At 42.2% G+C, this 20,926-nt stretch overlaps 1 protein-coding gene across 1 annotated transcript in view; it reads left to right on the forward strand.

Moving 5' to 3' along the window:
* Positions 1 to 12,794: 12,794 nt before the first annotated feature.
* LOC139765471 (E3 ubiquitin-protein ligase RNF25) overlaps positions 12,795 to 20,926 on the forward strand; it is an 84,637-nt gene continuing 76,505 nt past the window's right edge. The window contains exon 1 of the mRNA XM_071692859.1: positions 12,795 to 13,103. Within this exon, the coding sequence (XP_071548960.1) occupies positions 13,090 to 13,103 (14 nt within the window). The 5' untranslated portion in view covers positions 12,795 to 13,089. The remainder of the gene's footprint in view (positions 13,104 to 20,926) is intronic.

Below are 20,926 nucleotides of genomic sequence, written 5' to 3' on the forward strand. Positions count from 1 at the left end.
TAACGAAATCATTAGCTTTTGATGTTGTGTTGCGAAATGACCACACGTTTTAAGTGTAAGCTAAATACCACTGATATTTTTAGTGTAAGCAAGGTAAATAGATATATCATAACACATATATATATATGTATTATATAATCATTGACTGAAATCAGCCTATCAGATAGGTGAGTGTGTATTTAAATTAAGGTTATTTCAGCTCTTGCAAGAAGGCTCTGATTCTGTGGAAGCCTTTTAAATACTGTAATAAGAATTGAATGTACCATTTAATGACTCAAAGAAAATCTAATTTTTTTACTTTGCAGTTTTAGGTACAAACTTGGTGCTGAATAGTTTCAATTTAGTGATGCCAAATTTAGTGATATTCATTGGTAGTTTTACTCTTGCCATGAAATGACTTTATCCTCCTATTTCTTGCCATGACTGACTGCTGTTGCAAACCTGTGATTGTCAACAGTAAAGTCATCACACTTTTCTTGGATCTGGATACCACACTTACTTTCTGATGTACTCCTGTTTCCATACTTTTCACTTAGTGTCTACAATACTGTTACTAAAAACATGTATATATGAACATTATTTTTATAATGCTTTCACTTCTTCAGAGCCTCCAGAAAATACGTTTGAATATGGTATATTATACACTAGAAATGAACCAACAAAGTTGGCTTGGCTTGGTTATTGATAACTGATTAGTTATTAACTTGTCAGTATTGCAAATGACTGATTAATTTAGCTGGAACTTTTTCTCTCATCACCAAGGTGGTCACTATAAAACAGTTTTTAGATAATTAGTATGGTTTAAAAAGTAGAGGACTTTGCAGTTTATTTCAGTTTACTGTTTGTGCAATTCCACAGCTTTTTCACTTTTGCTGCTCATCTCAAATGGCCATGGTGGAGTTAATCTTTATTTTAGAGAATGATTTCAGATATCTGTATAATATGATTATGCTTTGTTTATCAGAGAACAACTGTGCAGAGAACTTGTATATCATATTTAAATAAATGAATTAGTATTAAGAAGTTTTTTATACCCATAAAAGAATTATAACTACATAGTAATAATCTGTAATCATGAAAAGATGCAAAACATTCTAGGAATACACAATTTCATATCTTTATTATTTCCTCTGAACACTGCTGGTGTCCCAGATGACCTAAAACACTTCACCCCCAAGCCTTTCTCCATTCAAACTTACCTCCTAATTAACTTGTCCCTCAACCCTACTGAACCTAATAACCTTGCTGTTATTCACATTTACTCTCAGCTTTCTTCTTTCACACACTTTACCAAACTCAGTCACCAGCTTCTGCAGTTTCTCACCTGAATCAGCCACCAGCGCTGTATCATCAGTGAACAACAACTGACTTACCTCCTAAGCCCTCTCATCCACAACAGACTGCATACTCGCCCCTCTCTCCAAAATTCCCACATCAACCTCTCCAACCACCCCACCCACAAACAAGCTAAACAACCATGGAGACATCACGCACCCCTGCCGCAAACCAACATTCACTGGCAACTAATAACTCTCCTCTCCTCTCCTACTCACACACATGTGCCACATCCCCGGCAAAAACCCCTCTTCCCCCGGCAACTTCCCTCCCACATCATGTACTCTTAATACCCTCCACAAAGCATCTCCATCAACCCTATCATATGCCCTCTCCAGATCCATAAATGCCACATACAAACCCATCTGTCCCCCCCAAGCACCTCTCAAACACATTCTCCAAAGCAAACACCCAATCCATACATCCTCTACCACTTCTGAAACCACACCGCTCCTCCCTAATCTAACGTTCCGTACATGCCCCTACCCTCTCAATCAATACTATATATATATATATATTGTAGATATGTGTGCTGAAAAAGGGCTGGCGATTGGGAATATCTAATTTAAAAGAGAGATATACATAAGTATACATATGTAAGTAGGAGAGATGGCCGGAGAGCGTTATTGGATTATGTGTTAATTCATAGGTGCATGAAAGAGACTTTTGGATGTTAATGTGCTGAGAGGTGCATGCACGCTGGAGGGATGTCTGATCATTATCTTGTGAAGGCGAAGGTGAAGATTTGTAAGGGTTTTCAGAAAAGAAGAGAGAATGTTGGGGTCAAGAGAGTGGTGAGAGTAAGTGAGCCTGGGGAGGAGACTTGTGTGAGGAAGTACCAGGAGAGACTGAGTGCACCATGGGAAAAAGGTGAGAGCAAAGGACGTAAGGGGAGTGGGGGAGGAATGGGATGTATTTAGGGAAGCAGTGATGGCATGCACAAAAGATGCTTGTGGCATGAGAAGCGTGAGAGGTGGGCAGATTAGAAAGGGTAGTGAGTGGTGGGATAAAAAAGCAAGATTATTAGTGAAAGATGTATTTGGACGATTTTTATAGGGTAATAGTGCAAATGACTGGAAGATGTATAAAAGAAAGAGGCAGGAGGTCAAGAGAAAGGTGCAAGAGGAGAAAAAGAGGGCAAATGAGAGTTGGGGTGAGAGAGTATCATTAGATTTTAGGGAAAATAAAAAGATGTTTTGGAAGGAGGTAAATAAAGTGCATAAGACAAGAGAACAAATGGGAACATCGGTGATGGAAGCAAATGGGGAGGTAATAACAAATAGTGGTGATGTGAGAAGGAGATGGAGTGAGTATTTTGAAGGCTTGTTGCATGTGTTAGATGATAGAGTGGCAGATATATGGTGTTTGTGTCGAGGTGGTGTGCGAAGTGAGAGGGTTAGGGAGAATGATTTGATAAACAGAAAAGAGGTAGTAAAAGCTTTGCGGAAGATGAAAGCTAGCAAGTCGGCGAGTTTGGATGGTATTGCAGAGGAATTTATTGAAAAAGGGGGTGACTGGGAAATTATATGAGAGGGTATTGATTGAGAGGGTAAAGGCATTGGGGAAGAGCATTGTGGTTTCAGAAGTGGTAGAGGATGCTTCGGTCATGTGTTTGCTTTGAAAAATGTATGTGAGAAATACTTAGAAAAACAAATGGATTTGTTTGTAGCATTTATGGATCTGGAGAAGGCATATGATAGAGTTGATAGAGATGCTCTGTGGAAGGTATTAAGAATACATGGTGTGGGAGGCATGTTGCTAGAAGCAGTGAGAAGTTTTTATCGAGGATGTAAGGCATGTGTACGAGTAGGAAGAGAGGGAAAGTGATTGGTTCTCGGTGAATGTTGGTTTGTGGCAGGGGTGCGTGATGTCTCCATGGTGGTTTAATTTGTTTATGGATAGGTTGTTAGGGAGGTGAATGCAAGAGTTTTGGAGGGGGGGAGTATGCAGTCTGTTGTGGATGAGAGAGCTTGGGAAGTGAGTCAGCTGTTGTTCGCTGATGATACAGCTCTGGTGGCTGATTCGGGTGAGAAACTGCAGAAGCTGGTGACTGAATTTGGTAAAGTGTGTAAAAGAAGAAAGCTGAGAGTAAATGTGAATAAGAGCAAGGTTATTAGGTACAGTAGGGCTGAGGGACAAGCCAATTGGAAGGTAAGTTTGAATGGTGAAGAACTGGAGAAGTGAAGTGTTTTAGATATCTGCAAGTAATTTGGCAGTGGATGGAACCATGGAAGTGGAAGTGAATCGCAGGGTGGGGAGGGGGCGAAAGTCCTGGAAACGTTGAAAATGTGTGGAAGGCGAGAACATTATCTCGGAAAGCAAAAATGGGTATGTTTAAAGGAATAATGGTTCTAACAATGTTATATGGTTGCGAGGCGTGGGCTATAGATAGAGTTGTGCGGAGTAGGGTGGATGTGTTGGAAATGAGATGTTTGACGACAATATGTGGTGTGAGGTGGTTTGATTGAGTAAGTAATGAAAGATAAGAGAGACGTGTGGTAATAAAAAGAGTGTGGTTGAGAGAGCAGAAGAGGGTATTTCGAAATGGTTTGGTCACATGGAGAGAATGAGTGAGGAAAGATTGACAAAGAGAATATATGTGTCAGAGGTGGAGGGAACAAGAAGACCAAATTGGTGGTGGAAAGATGGAGTGAAAAAGATTTTGAGCGATCGGGGCCTGAACATGGAGGAGGGTGAAATGCGTGCAAGGAATAGAGTGAAATGGAACGATGTGGTATACCGGGGTCGACGTGCTGTCAATGGATTGAACCAGGGCATGTGAAGCGTCTGAGATAAACCATGGAAAGTTTTTTGGGGCCTGGATGTGGAAAGGGAGGTGTGGTTTCGGTGCATCATACATGACAGCTTGAGAGTGAGTGTGAACGAATGTCTTTTCCCAGCGCAACCTTGCGCGCATACGGGGGGAGGGGATTGTCATTTCATGTGTGGCGGGGTGGAGACGGAAATGAATAAAGGCAGCAAGTATGAATTATGTTCATGTGTATATATGTATATGTGTATATATATATATATATATATATATATATATATATATATATATATATATATATATATATATATATATATTGTAATGTATAGGTATATATATGTGCGTGTGTGGACGTGTATATACATACGTGTGTGTGGGTGGGTTGGGCCATTCTTTCGTCTGTTTCCTTGCGCTACCCCGCTACTGCGGGAGACAGCGACAAAGTCATATATTGTGTCATGATGTGAACGATCGATGCATGTTACCGACGTTCTTTTAGGGAATAATCACTTTTTTTTTTTTTTTTTTTTTTGGCCCCTGAAGTGTAGGGGCAGGTAACCATCGTTACGGAGTCAGGCAATGTAAAGTATCTTGGAGTGAGCTACCGATGTGTATCAGACGCGAAGCCACCGACGTCTATCAGGAAGTGAGCAGTGTTTTTAACATGTCAGGTAGGAAGCCACCGTTGTGTGTCAGAGAGAATATCGAATTTTGTTTGCCATGAAGTGAGCCACCGACACATGTCTTAAGAGACGGAGCCATCGATGACTGTTGGAGATTGAGCAGATTTTTCTTTTTTGAGTTCGTCGAAGTAATATGTGGTGAAGTAAGTTACCGAAGTGTATCAGAGACTGAGTCACCGACGCCTGTCGAGAGTGAGTAGCACTTCACCTTTGAAGTGTGTAAGGCAGGAAGCCGCAAAGCGTTTATAAACGAATTAGTCGAAGTAGATTGTCGAGGAATGATCCAACGACGCCAAACTAAAGCGTCCCTTTAGGACATTTGTTCCAGCTAATGCCAGACGATTATTATTTTCCACTTGCATGACTTATGGGTCGTCAAAGTAAAGCTTTACATTCAGATATTTGTTCAGCCTAACGCTAGACTGTTTTATCTAGGTTTTGTGGAGCACATATGTGGGTCGTCAAATTAAAGTTTTGCTTTAGGTATTTTGTTGTGGCCAACACTTGTGCGTGCTTCATGGGTCATAAAAGTAAAGCTCCACGTTAATAAGTTTACTCTGGCTTCGCCAGACGATTTTATTTAGCTGTTGAGGACACCACAGGTAACCAAATAAAGCCTTACTCTGAGTTTATTCTGACCAATGCCAAACGATATTTTGCCGCTCTATCGAGCTCCACAGGTCAAAATAAGCTTCACTTTGGGAATTATATATTTTTTGGTCGATGACTAGCGATTACATTTAGGTTTCATTGTTTCCACGAAACATGAAAGTAAAGTTTCAATTTGGGAATTTGATTTTCGCCGAGGCCAGACGATCTTAGTCATTTTACGTGGGCTTTACAGATCACTAAATCAAAGCTTCACTTTGGGGACGTTACTTGGGACACGCCTGACAATTCTATTAAGCTTTTGCGGGATCTTCTAGAGGTATCACAGTAAAGTTTCACTTTGCTAACTTTATTATTTGGGTGACGTTAGACGATTTCATTCAGCGCTTGCTGGCTCCACGGGTCATCATCTAGTATCTTATTACCATTATGTTCATCTAGTTTTTACATATAACACATTTGGAAGTATTGTAAGAACCTATTGGTTTACTGTCCATCTCAACCCTTCTCGACATGATTCCATTTTCTATGTTGGTGTCTGACTATAAACAAGTTCGGAGATGATGTATTTAATGGTCAGTTCCGAGGAAAATGGTAGTTGTAATTGCAATGTCATTGATGGAATATGTTATATTGATAGAAATTTTGTCTTGCGTCTTGGTTTACGATTGAGAAATATACGAGTAAAACAGTATTTAAAAGTTGACGGCGTCGAAATAGTTCGAATTAGTCTGAAAGGTGGACGATATTTGAGTCCGGAATGTTATGTTGGCTGTGACTTGGGCTGACTTAGGTTGTATTATTCAATATTCACCTTTCTATCCATAAAATCATTTTCATACGGTTAATTGTTGATAACATACTCATTTGGCATAAATACATGGCCTCATTGAGTAGTATGTAGTGTAAAACGAACCGTTACATAAACGGTATGCAAGTCATTTTGCCGGATTGAGACAACGCTTATGGTCATTTCGATGTTCGGAACCGTGATAGTGACCACGTTGTTGGCTCCTGCGTCTTTATTTGTTCGGTTGTGGCGGAGTTACGGTTGTGCGGTCCTGCAAGACACATGGTGGAGCCGTCACCCAGGGAACTACAGAGGTACGGCGCTGGTCACTGAGCCACTCAGGTGAGTGAGACGAGTGAGGGTTAGAAGGCTAGCATGAGTGGCCACTGGTGACTGTCAACGTGATCTTTAGCTTTCAGACGGTTAGTAGGTAGCTGCTAGCCAAGCTATATAACTCAGCCAGCTAGGTAGCTAGTACCTAGCTTTCAGCCAAGCTATGTCGCTGTCAATCAGCTAGGTAGCTGTTTGCTAGCTGTCAACCAAGCTATGTAGCTCTCAGCCAGCTAGGTAGCTCTTAGCTAGCTGTCTGCCAGTCTTGGTTGCTCCCAGTTAGCTTCGTGTTCTCAGCTAGGAGGTGCTTGATATTTCCATAAACAAAAGGTTGTACTTGTAGCCAGGTTTATGAGTCACATTTGTAATGGTTGTAACCAGCTGTTGAATGATTTATTTAGGTGTCCTGGGAAGATATGACGTTTCATATTGTAGTTACCACAGGCCGAACATAGAAAATGTATGACGTCACTAGGCAGAGAATTTAGTGTATAGCATTCGTTCAAATAACAGCTTGCGATTGGTCGTCCTGGAGCATTTGACCAGTCATACAGGTTGTTACAGTTACACAGTTGTTTGGGTAAATTACCAGTTTAGCTCACCATCGAAATGGCTAATTTTGTTTAGGGTTTGCAATATACATACAGTAACAGACCAGTGGTTCGCTTTTGATGCTCCTTGTGCTAGTGGAAGAAAACGGAAGGATAGATTATCAGAAATGGATGACTAAAATTATTGAAAAAAAAATTGATTTTGTAATATGTTGCTAATTTTAAGAATAATTCTCAAAAATAGTAAAGTGAGGAGGTGTAATACACCTATGACTTAAAATCTCTTATTCCAACACGGTAACGCTGGTGAATGTTAATTACAAAATAGGTTAATTTAACTAAATATAACATTAAGATAAATATACCTATATAAAATATTTCTATTAATGTAGGAAACTAGCATGATGGTCATTTGCAGAGTTCCAGTGAAACTCCGGAGTTGGGAGTAGGTAGTCACTAACTACCTCCCACAGACCAGTCAGCTTCCGTTGTCAGTTGGCGTCACCAATCAGCCAATATGACAGCTTCGTCAGGAGGAAGGAGCAGCGACCCACCCACCCTCCCGCCTGTCAGGACACGTGCCCCTCCTTCCTACGTCAGGGGGTAAGTTTGGCGAGGGGGGAAAACCTTGGGTGGGTTGTTTCAGGGAGCGGGGCGGGGCGTTGGTTATCAGGGAGTGATATGATCTTAAGGGAGGTTGTGTGAGAGGGTCATTGGAAACCATCGGCGAAATTCCATTTTCTCTGGCGAGTGTGGTAAATGGTGATATAGGTTGGTAGTCCTAGCTATGGCTGTCCTCAGAGATGTACTATCTATATCGCGATAAAAATATATTTCCATCGTCGAGAACGAAATGTATTCTTATGATCCCATTTTGTCTCAGTCGTGGTTTACCATAAAAAGACAAACAAGTAAAACTATTTAGAAATTGACTGACGTCATAAGAGTAGGAATACATTATAAACGTGGACGATGTTTGAATCCGAATTGTTACATTGACTCTGACTTGGACGGACTCACGTTCAAAATATATACTTTATTATGCAACAAAAGTAATTTTCGTACATAAACGTTTAGTAACATACGCATGTAGCACAAGCACATGGAATATTAGTAAGTATATAGTCAAAAACGAATGTTACAAAACGATAGATGGCGATGCAAGTCATTTTACTAGATTGAAACAACTTCCCATACCATAAAGCCCGGCCTCTGCTTCGAGAAGGCGGACGAGAGCAGTCATTCCGAAACCGAAGATTACTTTGTCTCTGGTTCATACGTTCATTTCCTGGGTTGTTGTGTTGAGTGACAGTATCGCATTAAGGGTTCCGGGAAGTGTAGTGGTGAAGGAGGCTTCAGGGGACTAGAGAAGAGGTAAGGTACCGGTCACTGAGATACTTGGGGTAAAACCCAATTTGCTGACACAAGTCTTGTGGTGGTGGAAAGGTGAGGATATGTGGCCACAGGTGTCAGGTCGCCGGCTCGGTAGCTGCCAGCTGGCTTCGTGCTCCCGACTCGAGGAGTTGAATGTTTGCATAAACAAAGGCCTTATTTCTAGCCAGGTATGAGTAACATTTGGAGATTAATGGTTGTAACCAATGTAAAATGAGTGGTGAACTATAGTTAGGTGTACTTAGTATAAATACCACAGCTAGAAAATGTAGAAAACCTAAGAACTCTGTAGACTGACACTTCGAAGTATATTACTGTTCACTCAGATGACAGCTTATGATTATTCATCCTGGAATGAGTAACCCGCCATTCACGTTATTACAGTTAACATGGTTTTGGTCAATTGGCGGTTTAGCTCATTTGAATTTTTTTTTTCATTTTAGATTTCCAACATACAAACAGTAACAGACCACGGGGTCCTTTTGAAGCTTCATGTTTCCTGTGGAAGAAATTAGAAATTGCTGTAAGAGTTCGCCCCACCGCCAAATAGCCGGTTCTCACACCAGCAGACCACAAAAATAATGGTACATCTCCATTATAATCATGTACTTTTGGGGATGTTAGGTAAGGTTTTCATAGGCTACGGTCGGCTGGGCGGGGAGCTACTGCACTGGATCACAGTTAGGTAGGCTAGAATAAGCGGGTGAGTGGTGGCTTCTGTGCTGGATCATGGTGGTGTAGGGTAGCTTCGGTCAGCCTCGAAGCGATGGCTAGTATACTGGATCACGGTGAGGTGGCCCAGAAATGGGCGAGGAGAGTTGTGGCTAAGTTATGGTGAGGTAGGCTAGGGTCTGCTGGCCAGGGAGTGGCAGCTTCTCTACTGGATCGCGTTGAGGTAGGCAAGGGTCGGCTGGCCAGGGAGTGGCAGCTCGTCTACTGGATCGCGGTGAGGTAGGATAGGGTCGGCTGGCCAGGGAATGGCAGCTTCTCTACTGGATCGCGATGAGGTAGGATAGGGTCGGCTGACCGGGGAGTGGCAGCTCGTCTACTGGATCGCGTTGGGGTAGGCTAGGGTCGGCTGGCCAGGGAGTGGCAGCTTGTCTACTGGATCGCGTTGAGGGAGGCTATGGTGAATCGGAGAGATGAGAGGTTGGTGCTCAGAGGTGGCGTGATCACACCTCATGATGTTTTCTCCATACGGGGCATCGCACATAGGAGATGGGTGGAGAGCGGTAACCTTAACGACTTAATGTAAGTTATTAGTGTGTGTGAAAAGGAGTGTGGACATGGCAGCAATGATGAAGGATGCATAGAGAATATCTGCATCAGAGTTTATTAGCAGCCAAATCCAACGTCTCTGTTCGCGGGTGAGTATAAAAGGGTATGGCTAAGTTTTGATAACAATGAAGTAGGCAATATTGGAAATATAATAATCATTATTGTAACCACATTTTCATATTGGATATATGTATATTATGTGAAAGCTATGTTGTTAGACTTATAACTATCTAAATTTGATAATTGAAATTGAAATTTTCAATTAGGCAATCGAGAAATTGAAATTTTCGATTAGGCAATCGAGTGTCCATTCCTTATGAACATGGTTATGTTTCATTGTTAGGAGAGAGAATATGAGCGACAGAGGCAATCCCCCTCCAGCGAACGTGATGGGCATAAGACGTCTCCCCGTTTAGCGGCAGGCGAACTTTGCACGGCAAAGGAACACACCATCCTCATCCTCGCCTGGGTTCGCCAGCGTCGCCGTGTTCCTGCTGGAACTGCCCAGACACCGCTACTTCGCCGCTAAGAGCCAGGCACTGCTGGAGCTGCCCAGACACCGCTGCTCTCGCCGCTAAGAGCCAGGCACTGCTGGAGCTGCCCAGACACCGCTGCTCTCGCCGCTAAAAGCCAGGCACTGCTGGAGCTGCTCAGGCATCGCTGCTCTCGCCGCTAGGAGCCAGGCACTACTGGAGCTGCTACGGCATAGTTGTGTTGATGCTAAGAGCCAGACACTGGTAGTGTTGCTCAGGCATCACTGTTCTCCGTAAGAAGGCAGGCACTACTGTACCAGCACCAGTGCTATTAGGATCCTCGCTCTATTAAAACTGTTTAGGTCATGTTTCTCTCATCGCCATGTATCCATCAGTAGTGGGGTTGCTCAGGTACCAGTGCTCTTGCCTCTGCCACCATGACCCCCTGCAAATTAAAGGCATACTACTCTGACTATATTTCATTATGTGACTCTGCCACCAGTGAGAGAGAGATCTCAGGTGGTAGATATTAGGCCCTTGGATAATCTACAGAAAATCAAATTCTCTTACAAAGACGAGTACATCCTGACTTACTGATTTACCTGTTTATTTACGTAGAAATAAATGCTGATATTTTGTTTTGTGCTGATTATTGGTTATTACTAAGTCCAGGATATGTGACCTACCACCAGAGTCCTATATTTCCCGGTGGTCTGTGCAGGAACAATGTTTGACACGCCAAGCATAAAAGCAGTGGTGTGTAAGCAGTGAATGGTGCTTGGTATAGGAGCGTAATAGTGTCTTAGATATCAGAGAAATGCAAATGTCTAATCGGGATAATACTCGAGTATTTGGAAATGTTCCAGTCTTGCTTTATGATTTCATGTTTACCTTAAACATAACAGGTATTTGGAAATGTTCCAATCTTGCTTTATGATTTCATGTTTATCTTAAATATAACAGGTATTTGGAAATGTTCCAATCTTGCTTTATGATTTCATGTTTATGTTAAACATAACAGGTATTTGGAAATGTACCAATTTTGTGTAGTTATATTTAGAAATGAATCCTGTGTCATTATATCCTTAAAGGAACCCAAGGAAGGTGAGTGGAAGGTAAGCAAGAATATTCTGGCCTCAGGGTCGTAAAGTCTTTAATACGCTTCTGATGACAGGAAGTGTTGCAAGCAAAGGATTGTCCACTTATGACCTGTACCAAAGTGTATGACATTGCTTGCATAAGAGAGATTCGTTCTCACTGTTGCAGCTACGAACCGGAAGGTGACTTGTAAGTGGAGGAGAAGGTGTATTAAGGAAAGTATAAGCACAACTCAGCCTGGCAAGAATCCAATTTCACATCGGTTAGTTGTACACCATCGTTTATCATCTGACTATAGAACTGAACCGGGAAAAGGCTTTGTATTGTCAATACCAGTTTCGGTGTCCTGATTAGCGTAAGCATTGTTGAGGGAAATGATACGACTGAAGTACGTCAAATGGCTGCTAGGATGCATGCAACAGGCATATCCAGAGGACCCGTAGGGCTGCTTCCCTGATGAATTCCTTCGATATGTTCAGTGCACAAAGGGATAGTCATGTGATGACAAGACCTTTTATATGCACTTCGTGAACTAGACACTTCACAACTGGATATTCTTTTGCCCAACATATGAGTTGCTTTGAATTTTAATGTGACTTATGGCGCCAAATGCTGGAGGGGATCGAGCTAATACAATATCTAGAAACATTCCACATGAGCGTTACTGTATGTTAACCCAGCATGCTATCGACTCCGTGATCAGCTTATATAAGATTTGTGTACAGTGTTATAATTTCATGCGTTAAGTGTGAGGAATTGATGGTTTTACTAGAAATCCTGGTGCCCCAAGGTAGCTTAACTCTCGCAAGGGTTCCACTCGTGAACGGAGGTATGAGGTGTCGTGTTGAATTCTGGAATTATTTTCTATCTGGTTTTCATACTTGTTACCTGCGTCTGTAGAGGATAAACGATTATCATACGGCTGGCATATCCGTCCGATCGAGGAAGATCTGTTTGGGAAATACTGTCCCAGACTAGTGTGGTGCCAGTCTATCACGATAGTGATATTTGGTATTGACCACAGCGATCAGATAGCGTCACAATAATCACCTGCTCTGCGTCTGACATCTCTGTTGACATTTGTACGATATTTTCGGCCAAGGAGGGATGATAAGTTCCACCGAAATTTGAAAGGTTCCAAAAGGTGGTGTTAATGGTCACAATAACACCATAAAAGATAGTATACATATGAATACAATGATCAAAATCAAAGCACATGATTATCAGTATAGGATCGCTTTACTATTAAGCACATTTTACTTAATGTGTCACCGAGAATTTTTTTTTTTTTTTTTACCCTAACCTTTCTCTACACGTTTTCCTTTACAAGTTACGAGCTTATGCATAAGATAGCGTTAGTGCTGGCAATATTTGACGTCTTCATAAAACCCTTAGTAATCAAGGATAGTTACCTTTCTCAAATCATTTCTCCGTCGTTCTTATATGTGACGTCAGATGTTTATGTCAGTTAACCCGGAGCACTGGTGGCTAAAGGATGTATCCAGTGTGTCTGTGTTTGTACAATGGTTTTTAAACCCGTTTTTTAGGCAGTGTTACGGTGTGAGAACTGTTGAGATACCAGTGGCTATAAGAACATTGGCTAATGATCCTAATGCGTCTTTATCTGGTGTCCAGACATTGAGAGAAAGTAAACATTCAGTTGTAGATGCCATGAAGATGACACACACACACGAGCGTTCGTCACATGAGGCAGCCAAATGGAGGTCAAAGTATTATACTGCCATACATTTGGATAGAGAAGTCATACTGAGGACGCTGCATGACCAGGACAAGGTAAGCAAGTGTTCGTTGAAATCCTAAGACATGTTTGACGCCATCGGCGAAGCACTGAACGAAACCCAGGACGCAGGTGGGTGGTGCTGCTGCTGTATGATTCATCGTCAAACCCTTATTATGTTTTACTTCTGGTGAAATTTATAGATGATATGAGTGGATAGTTATGTTATTTATCTCGACATTACGTAGAAGCTGTACATTTTTACACACGAGCATAAAGAATATACTTTACGTGTCGATGTTTTTTTCATAGTCTATTTAAAAAACTCTAAATGAGCTTTGTATGATCATTTTGATGAAGAAATAGATGATTTTATGTGGTATAGAGTGTATAGTATCAGAAAAGACGTCAACATGTTTGCTTGGTAGGGTGAAGTACATGGAGGACCGTGAGCGGGTGGGAGCCACCGGCCTCAGACCTATTACCACGCCTCTGGATTCCAGCCCAAGTTTTCATCTCAACTTTTTTACACGTTGTATTTATATATGTTGGTGATGTCACCTGATGTGACGTCACTGTTCCATGATTAGGTCGGCCTGACGATGTCGACTTCAAAATGGTTTTGACGTCAGCACGGAAATGTTAAGAAGATTTGATCATATATTTCTTACAGTTCACTCTTTAGTAATGTTTCCTCCTGTTCTGCGTTACATAGACTGAGTTTATCATCTTTTAGACCAATGGATTTCACTCACGTGTACGTTTTTCATATGTTTCGTGGTATAAGGTTTATATCAAGTCTATAGTATCTATAACGTGTTATAAGATGGGATCTTATATAATGATAATTCTTTTTTTTTAACAATACTGCCATTCTTTATGACCCCTTGATATGCCTTACTGTATAGTAACCTGTTGCCTCTTATTGAACCTACATTGTCTTCAACTGTACTTGCAGGTTGTTGCGCTGTAACTACTGGTCATCTGCTTTACCTAATCTTCGTATTCTGCTGTACCTACAAGTCGTCTTCTACTGTGCCTTCAGGTTATCTTCTACTGTATCTCCAGGTTGTCTTCTTCTGTACCTACAGATCGTCGTCTACTGTACCTACAGGTCGTCTTCTACTGTACCTACAGGTCATCTACTGTACCTACAGGTCATCTTCTACTGTACCTCCAGGTTGTCTTCTACTGTGCTTTCAGGTTATCTTCTACTGTACCTACAGGTCGTCTTCTACTGTACCTCCAGGTTGTCTTCTACTGTACCTACAGATCGTCTTCTACTGTACCTACAGGTCATCAACTACTGTACCTACAGGTTGTCTTCTGTACGTACAGGTCGTCTTCTGTACCTACAGGTCATCTACTGTACCTACAGGTCGTCTTCTACTGCGCCTACAGGTTATCTTCTATACCTACAGGTCGTCTTCTACTGTACCTACAGGTCGTCTTCTGCTGTACCTACAGGTCGTCTTCTAGTGAACCTCCAGATTGTCTTCTACTGTACCTACAGGTCGTCTTCTACTGTACCTCCAGATCTTCTACTGTACTACAGGTCGTCTCCTGCTGCACCTCCAGCTTTTCTTCAGCTGTACCTCCAGGTTTCCTCTGCTGTACCTCCAGGTTGTCTTCTGCTATACCTCCAGGTTTTCTTCTGCAGCACCTCCAGGTTGTCCTCTGCTGTACCTCCAGGTTGTCCTCTGCTGTACCTCCAGGTTGTCCAGCTGTACCTCCAGGTTGTCTTCTGCTATACCTCCAGGTTGTCTTCTGCTGTACCTCTAGGTTGTCTTCTGCTGTACCTCCAGGTTGTCTTCTGCACCAAAAAGCTGTTTCCTCCTCCTCCACGTTTTCTGTTGCTGTACCTTCAGGTTGTCCTCTGCTGTTCCTTCAGATTGTCTTCTGCTATACCTTTAGGTTGCCTTCTGCCACACCTGTAGGTTGTTTGCTGTACCTCCAGGTTGTCTTCTGCTGTACCTCCAGGTTGACTTTTGCTGTACCTTCAAGCTGTTTGCTTCAACCCGAGGTTGTCGTCTGCTGTACCTTCATGCTGTTTGCTTCACCTCCAGGTTATCTTCTGCTACACTTAAAGGTTTTCGTCTGCTGTACCTCCAGGTTGTCTTCTGCTGTACCTCCAGGTTGTCTTCTGTTGTACCTGCAAGTTGTCAAATGCTGTACCTCCAGGTTGTCGGGTGCTGTACCTCCAGGTTGTCTTCAGCTGTACCTCCAGGTTGTCTTCTGATGTACCTCCAGGTTGTCTTCTGATGTACCTCCAGGTTGTCTTCTGATGTACCTCCAGGTTGTCTTCTGCTGTACCTCCAGGTTGTCTTCTGATGTACCTGCAGGTTGTCAGGTGCTGTACCTCCAGGTTGTTTTCTGATGTACCTCCAGGTTGTCTTCTGCTGTACCTCCAGGTTGTCTTCTGATTTACCTCCAGGTTCTCTTCTGCTGTACATCCAGGCTGTCCTCTACTTCGCCTTCAGGTTGTCTTTTGCTGATCCTACAGTTTGTCTGCTGCACTCCCAGCTTGTCTTCTGCTGCACCTTCAGGTTGTCCTGTGCTATACCTCCAGGTTGTCTGCTGTACCTCCAGGTTTTCTTCTGCTGCACCTTCAGGTTGTCTCTGCTGCACCTCCAGGATGTCTTCTGCTATACCTCCAGATTGTCCTCTGCTCCACCATCAGGTTGTCTTCTGCTGTACCTCCACGTTGTATTCTTTTGTACCTCCACGTTGTATTCTTTTGTACCTCCCAGTTGTCTTCTGCTGTACCTCCCAGTTGTCTTCTGCTGCTTCTCCAGGTTGTATTCTGTTGTACCTCCAGGTTTTTTCTACTGGACCTCCGGGTTTTCCTGTGCTGTACCTCCAGGTTGTCATCTGCTGTACCTCCAACTTGGCCTCTCCTGTACCTTCAGGTTGTCTTCTGCTGCACTTACAGGTTGTATTCTGCTGTACCTCCAGGTGGTCTTCTGCTGAACCTCCAGATTGTCTTCTTCTGTACCTCCAGGTTGGCCTTTGCTCCAACTTCAGGTTGTCTTCTGGTGCACTTACAGGTTGTATTCTGCTGTACCTCCAGGTTGTCTTCTGCTGCACCTCCAGATTGTCTTCTTTTGTACCTCCAGGTTGTCCTTTGCTCCAACTTCAGGTTGTCTTCTGCTGCACTTACAGGTTGTATTCTGCTGTACCCCCAGGTTTTCTTCTGCACCTCCAGGTTGTCGTCTGCTGCACCTTCAGGTTGTCTTCTGCTGAACCTCCAGGTTTTCTTTGGCACTCCCAAAGAGTCTTTCAAGTAAACTTTCAGTTTTTCTCTTTCCCTTTAGATGCCGTTATTCCCCTGTAAAGGCCTTTAGCGACGCCAAATGGGATTTAAATTAAATCTTCAATTTCCCTCTGTAGTTTTGAAAGCCTCCATGCCACTCTCTTGACATTTGGCAACCCCAAAGGGGCATTAAAATCAACTTTCCATTTGTTTCTTTGCATTTGGATGGTCTATGCCCCTGTAATATCCTTTGGTGCCACCATAGGGGATTTAAATTAAACTTTTAATTTGTCTTTATTTTTAGATGCCACCTTGCCACTCTATTGGACTTTGGCACCTCCAAAGGGTCTTTTAAGTAAACTTCCAATTTGTCTCTCTCCCTTTATATGCCGCTATTCCCCTGTAAAGGCCTTTAGCGACGCCAAAGGGGATGTAAATTAAACGTTCAATTTCCCTCTATATTTTTAGATGCCTCCACGCCACTCTCTTGCCCTTTGGCACTCCCAAAGGGGCAATAAAGTAAACTTTCTATTTTTTTCTTTGCCTTTGGATGCCTCTTTGCCCCTGTAATTGCCTATGGTGCTGCCAGAGGGGACTTAAATTAAACCTTTAATTTGTCTTTTTATTTTTGGTTGCCACCATGCCACTCTATTGGACTTTGGCACCCCCAGAGGGTCTTTTAAGTATACTATCAATTTGTCTCTTTCCCTTTAGATGCTGCTAATCCCCTGTAAAGGCCTTTGGCGATGCCAAAGGGGATTTAAATTTAACCTTCAATTTCCCTATATATTTTTGGATGCCTCCACGCCACTCTCTTGCCCTTTGGTATCCCCAAAGGGGCATTAAAATAAACCTTCCATTTGTCTCTTTGCCTTTGGATGCCTCTGTGCCCCTGTAATTGCCTTTGGTGCCTTGAAAGGGGATTTGAATTAAACCTTTGATTTATCTTTATATTTTTAGATGCCACCACGGCACTCTGTTGGACTTTGGCACCCCCAAAGGGTCTTTTAAGTAAACCTTTCAATTTGTCTCTTTCCCTTTAGATGCCACTATTCCTTTGTAAAGGCCATTGGCGATGCTAAAGGGGATTTAAATTAAGGCTTCAATTTCCCTCTGTACTTTTGGATGCCTCCATGCCACTCTCTTGCCCTTTGGCACTCCCAAAGGGGCATTAAAGTAAACTTTCCATTTGTTTCTTTGCCTTCGGATGCCTTTATGCCCCTGTAATTGCCTTTAACACCGCTTACAGGGGATTCAAATTAAACCTTTAATTTCTCTTTTTATTTTTGTATGCCACCATGCCACTCTATTGGACTTTTGCACCCCCAAAGGGTCTTTTAAGTAAACTTTTAATTTTACTCTTTCCCTTTGGATGCCGCTGTTTCCCTGTAATGGCCTTTGGCGATGCCAAAGGGTATTTACATTAAATCTTCAATTTCTCTTTTAATTCTTGGATGCCGCCATGGCACTCTGTTGGTTTTTGGCACCACCAAAGGATCTGTTAAGGAAACATTCAATTTGTCTCTTTGCCTTTTGATGCCTCTATGCCCCTGTGATTGCCTTTGGCACTGCCAAAAGGGATTTAAATTAAACCTTTAATTTGTCTTTTTATTTTTTTGATGCCACCATGCCACTCTATTGTACTTTGGCACCCCCAAAGGGTCTTTTAAGTAATCTTTCAATTTGTCTCTTTCATTTTAAATGCTGCTATTCCCCTGTAAAGGTCTTTGGCTTTGCCAAAGGGGATTTAAATTAAACCTTCAATTTCCCTCTATATTTCTGGATGCCTCCTTGCCACTCTCTTTCCCTTTGGCAATCCCAAAGAGGCATGAAAGTAAACTTTCCATTTGTTACTTTGCCCTTGGATGCCTCTTTACCCTTGTGATTGCCTTTGGTGCCGCCAAAGGGGATTTAAATTAAGCATTTAATTTGTCTTTTATTTTTGGATGCCACCATGCCACTCTATTGAACTTTGGCACCCCCAAAGGTTCTTTTAAGTGACCTCTCAATTTGTCTTTTTCCCTTTAGATGCCAGTATTCCTTTGTAAAGGTCTTTGGTGACGCCGAAGGGGATTTTAATTAAACCTTCAATTTCCCTCTATATTTTTGGATGCCTCCATGCCACTCTCTTGCCTTTAGGCATCCACAAAGGGGCATTAAAGTAAACTTTCCATTTGTTCCTTTGCCTTTGGATGCCTCTGTGCCCCTGTAATTGCCTTTGGTGCTGCCAAAGGGGATTTAAATTAAACTTTTAATTTGTCTTTTTATTTTTGGATACCACCATGCCACTCTATTGGACTTTGGCACTCCCACAGAGTCTTTTACGTAAACTCTCAATTTGACTCTTTCCTTTTGGATGCCACTATTCCCCTGTAATGGCCTTTGGCGACACCAAAGGTGATTTGAATTAAATCTTCAATTTCTCTTTTAATTTTTGGATGCCGCCATGGCACTCTATTGGACTTCGGCACCAACAAAGGGTCTTTTAATTAAACTCTCAATTTCTCTCTTTACCTTTGGATGCTTCTATGTCCCTGTAATTGCCTTTGGCACCGCCAAAGGGGATTTAAATTAAAGTTTTAATTTGTCTTTATTTTTGGTTGCCACCATGCCACTCTGTTGGACTGTGGCACCCCCAAAGGGTCTTTTAAGTAAACTTTCAATTTGTCTCTTTCCCTTTAGATGCCACTATTCCCCTGTAAAGGCCTTTGGCGACACCAAAGGGGATTTAAATTAAACCTTCAATTTCCCTCTATATTTTTGGATGCCTCCACTCCAATCTCTTGCCCTTTGGCATCCCCAAAGGGGCATTAAAGTAAACCTTCCATTTGTCTTTTTGCCTTTGGATGACTCTATGCCCCTGTAATTGCCTTTGGCGCCATCAAAGGGGAATGAAATTAAACCTTTAATTTGTCTTTTTATTTTTGGATGCCACCATGCCACTCTGTTGGACTTTGGCACCCCCAAAGGGTCTTTTAAGTAAACTTTCAATTTGTCTCTTTCCCTTTAGATGCTGCTATTCCCTTTTAAAGGCCTTTGGCAATGCCAAAGGGAATTTGAATTAAACCTTCAATTTCCCTCTATATTTTTGGATGCCTCCACGCCACTCTCTTGCCCTTTGGCACCCCCAAAGGGGTATTAAAGTAAATCTTCCATTTGTCTCTTTGCCTTTGAATGCCCCTATGCCCCTGTAATTGCCTTTGGTGCCGCCAAAGGGGATTTGAATTAAACCTTTAATTTGTCTTTTTATTTTTGGCTGCCACCATGCCACTCTATTGGACTTTGGCACTCCCAAAGAGTCTTTTAAGTAAACTTTCAATTTATCTCTTTCCCCTTAGGTGCCACTATTCCCCTGTAAAGGCCTTTGGCAATGGTAAAGGGGATTTAAATTAAACCTTCAATTTCTCTCTATATTTTTGGGTTCCTCCACACCATTCTCTTGCCCTTTGGCATCCCCAAAGGGACATTAAAGTAAACTTTCCATTTGTTTCTTTGCCTTTGGATGCCTCTATGCCCCTGTAATTTCTTTTGGTGCCATCAAAGGGGATTTAAATTAAACCTTTAATTTGTCTTTTTATTTTTGGATGCCACCATGCCACTGTATTGGACTTTGGCACCCCCCAAAGGGTCTTTTAAGTAAAATTTCAAGTTGTCTCTTTCCCTTTAGATATCACTATTCCCCTGTAAAGGCCTTTGGTAACGCCAAAAGGATTATAAATTAAACCTTCAATTTCCCTCTATATTTTTGGATGCCTCCACGCCAATCTCTTGCCCTTTGACACCCCCAAAGGGGCATTAAAGTAAACCTTCCATTTGTCTCTTTGTCTTTGGATGCCTCTATGACCCTGTAATTGCGTTTGGTGCCATCGAAGGGGATTTGAATTAAACCTTGTATTTGTCTTTTTTTTATGCCACCATGCGACTCTGTTGGACTTTGGCACCCCCAAAGGGTCTTTTAAGTAAACTTTCAATTTCACTCTTTCCCTTTAGATGCCGCTATTCCCCTTTAATGGCCTTTGGTGATGCCAAAGGAGATTTAAATCAAACCCTCAATTCCTCTTTTAATTTTTGTATGCCACCATGGCACTCTGTTGAGCTTTGGCACCTCCTAAGGGTCTTTTAAGTAAGCTTTCAATTTGTCTCTTTGTCTTTGGATGCCTTTATGCCCCTGTAATTGCCTTTGGCGCTGCCAAAGGAATTTAAATTAAACCTTTAATTTGTCTTTTTAATTTTGGATGCCACCATGCATTTCTGTTGGACTTTGGCACCCCCAAAGGGTCTTTTAAGTATACTTTCAATTTGTCTCTTTCCATTTAGATGCCCCTATTCCCCTGTAAAGGTCTTTGACAATGCCATAGGGGATTTAAATTGAACCTTCAATTTCCCTCTATATTTTTGGATGCTTCCACGCCACTCTCTTGTCCTTTGGCATCCTCAAAGGGGCATTAAAGTAAACCTTCCATTTGTCTATGCCTTTGGATACCTCTATGCCCCTGTAATTGCCTTTGGCCCCATCAAAGGGGATTTAAATTAAACCTATGATTTGTCTTTGTTTTTGGATGCCACCATGCCACTCTATTGGACTTTGGCACCCCCAAAAGGCCTTTTAAGTAAACTTTCAATTTG

The sequence above is a fragment of the Panulirus ornatus genome, chromosome 55 (assembly GCF_036320965.1).
Source record: "Panulirus ornatus isolate Po-2019 chromosome 55, ASM3632096v1, whole genome shotgun sequence".
NCBI lineage: Eukaryota > Metazoa > Arthropoda > Malacostraca > Decapoda > Palinuridae > Panulirus > Panulirus ornatus.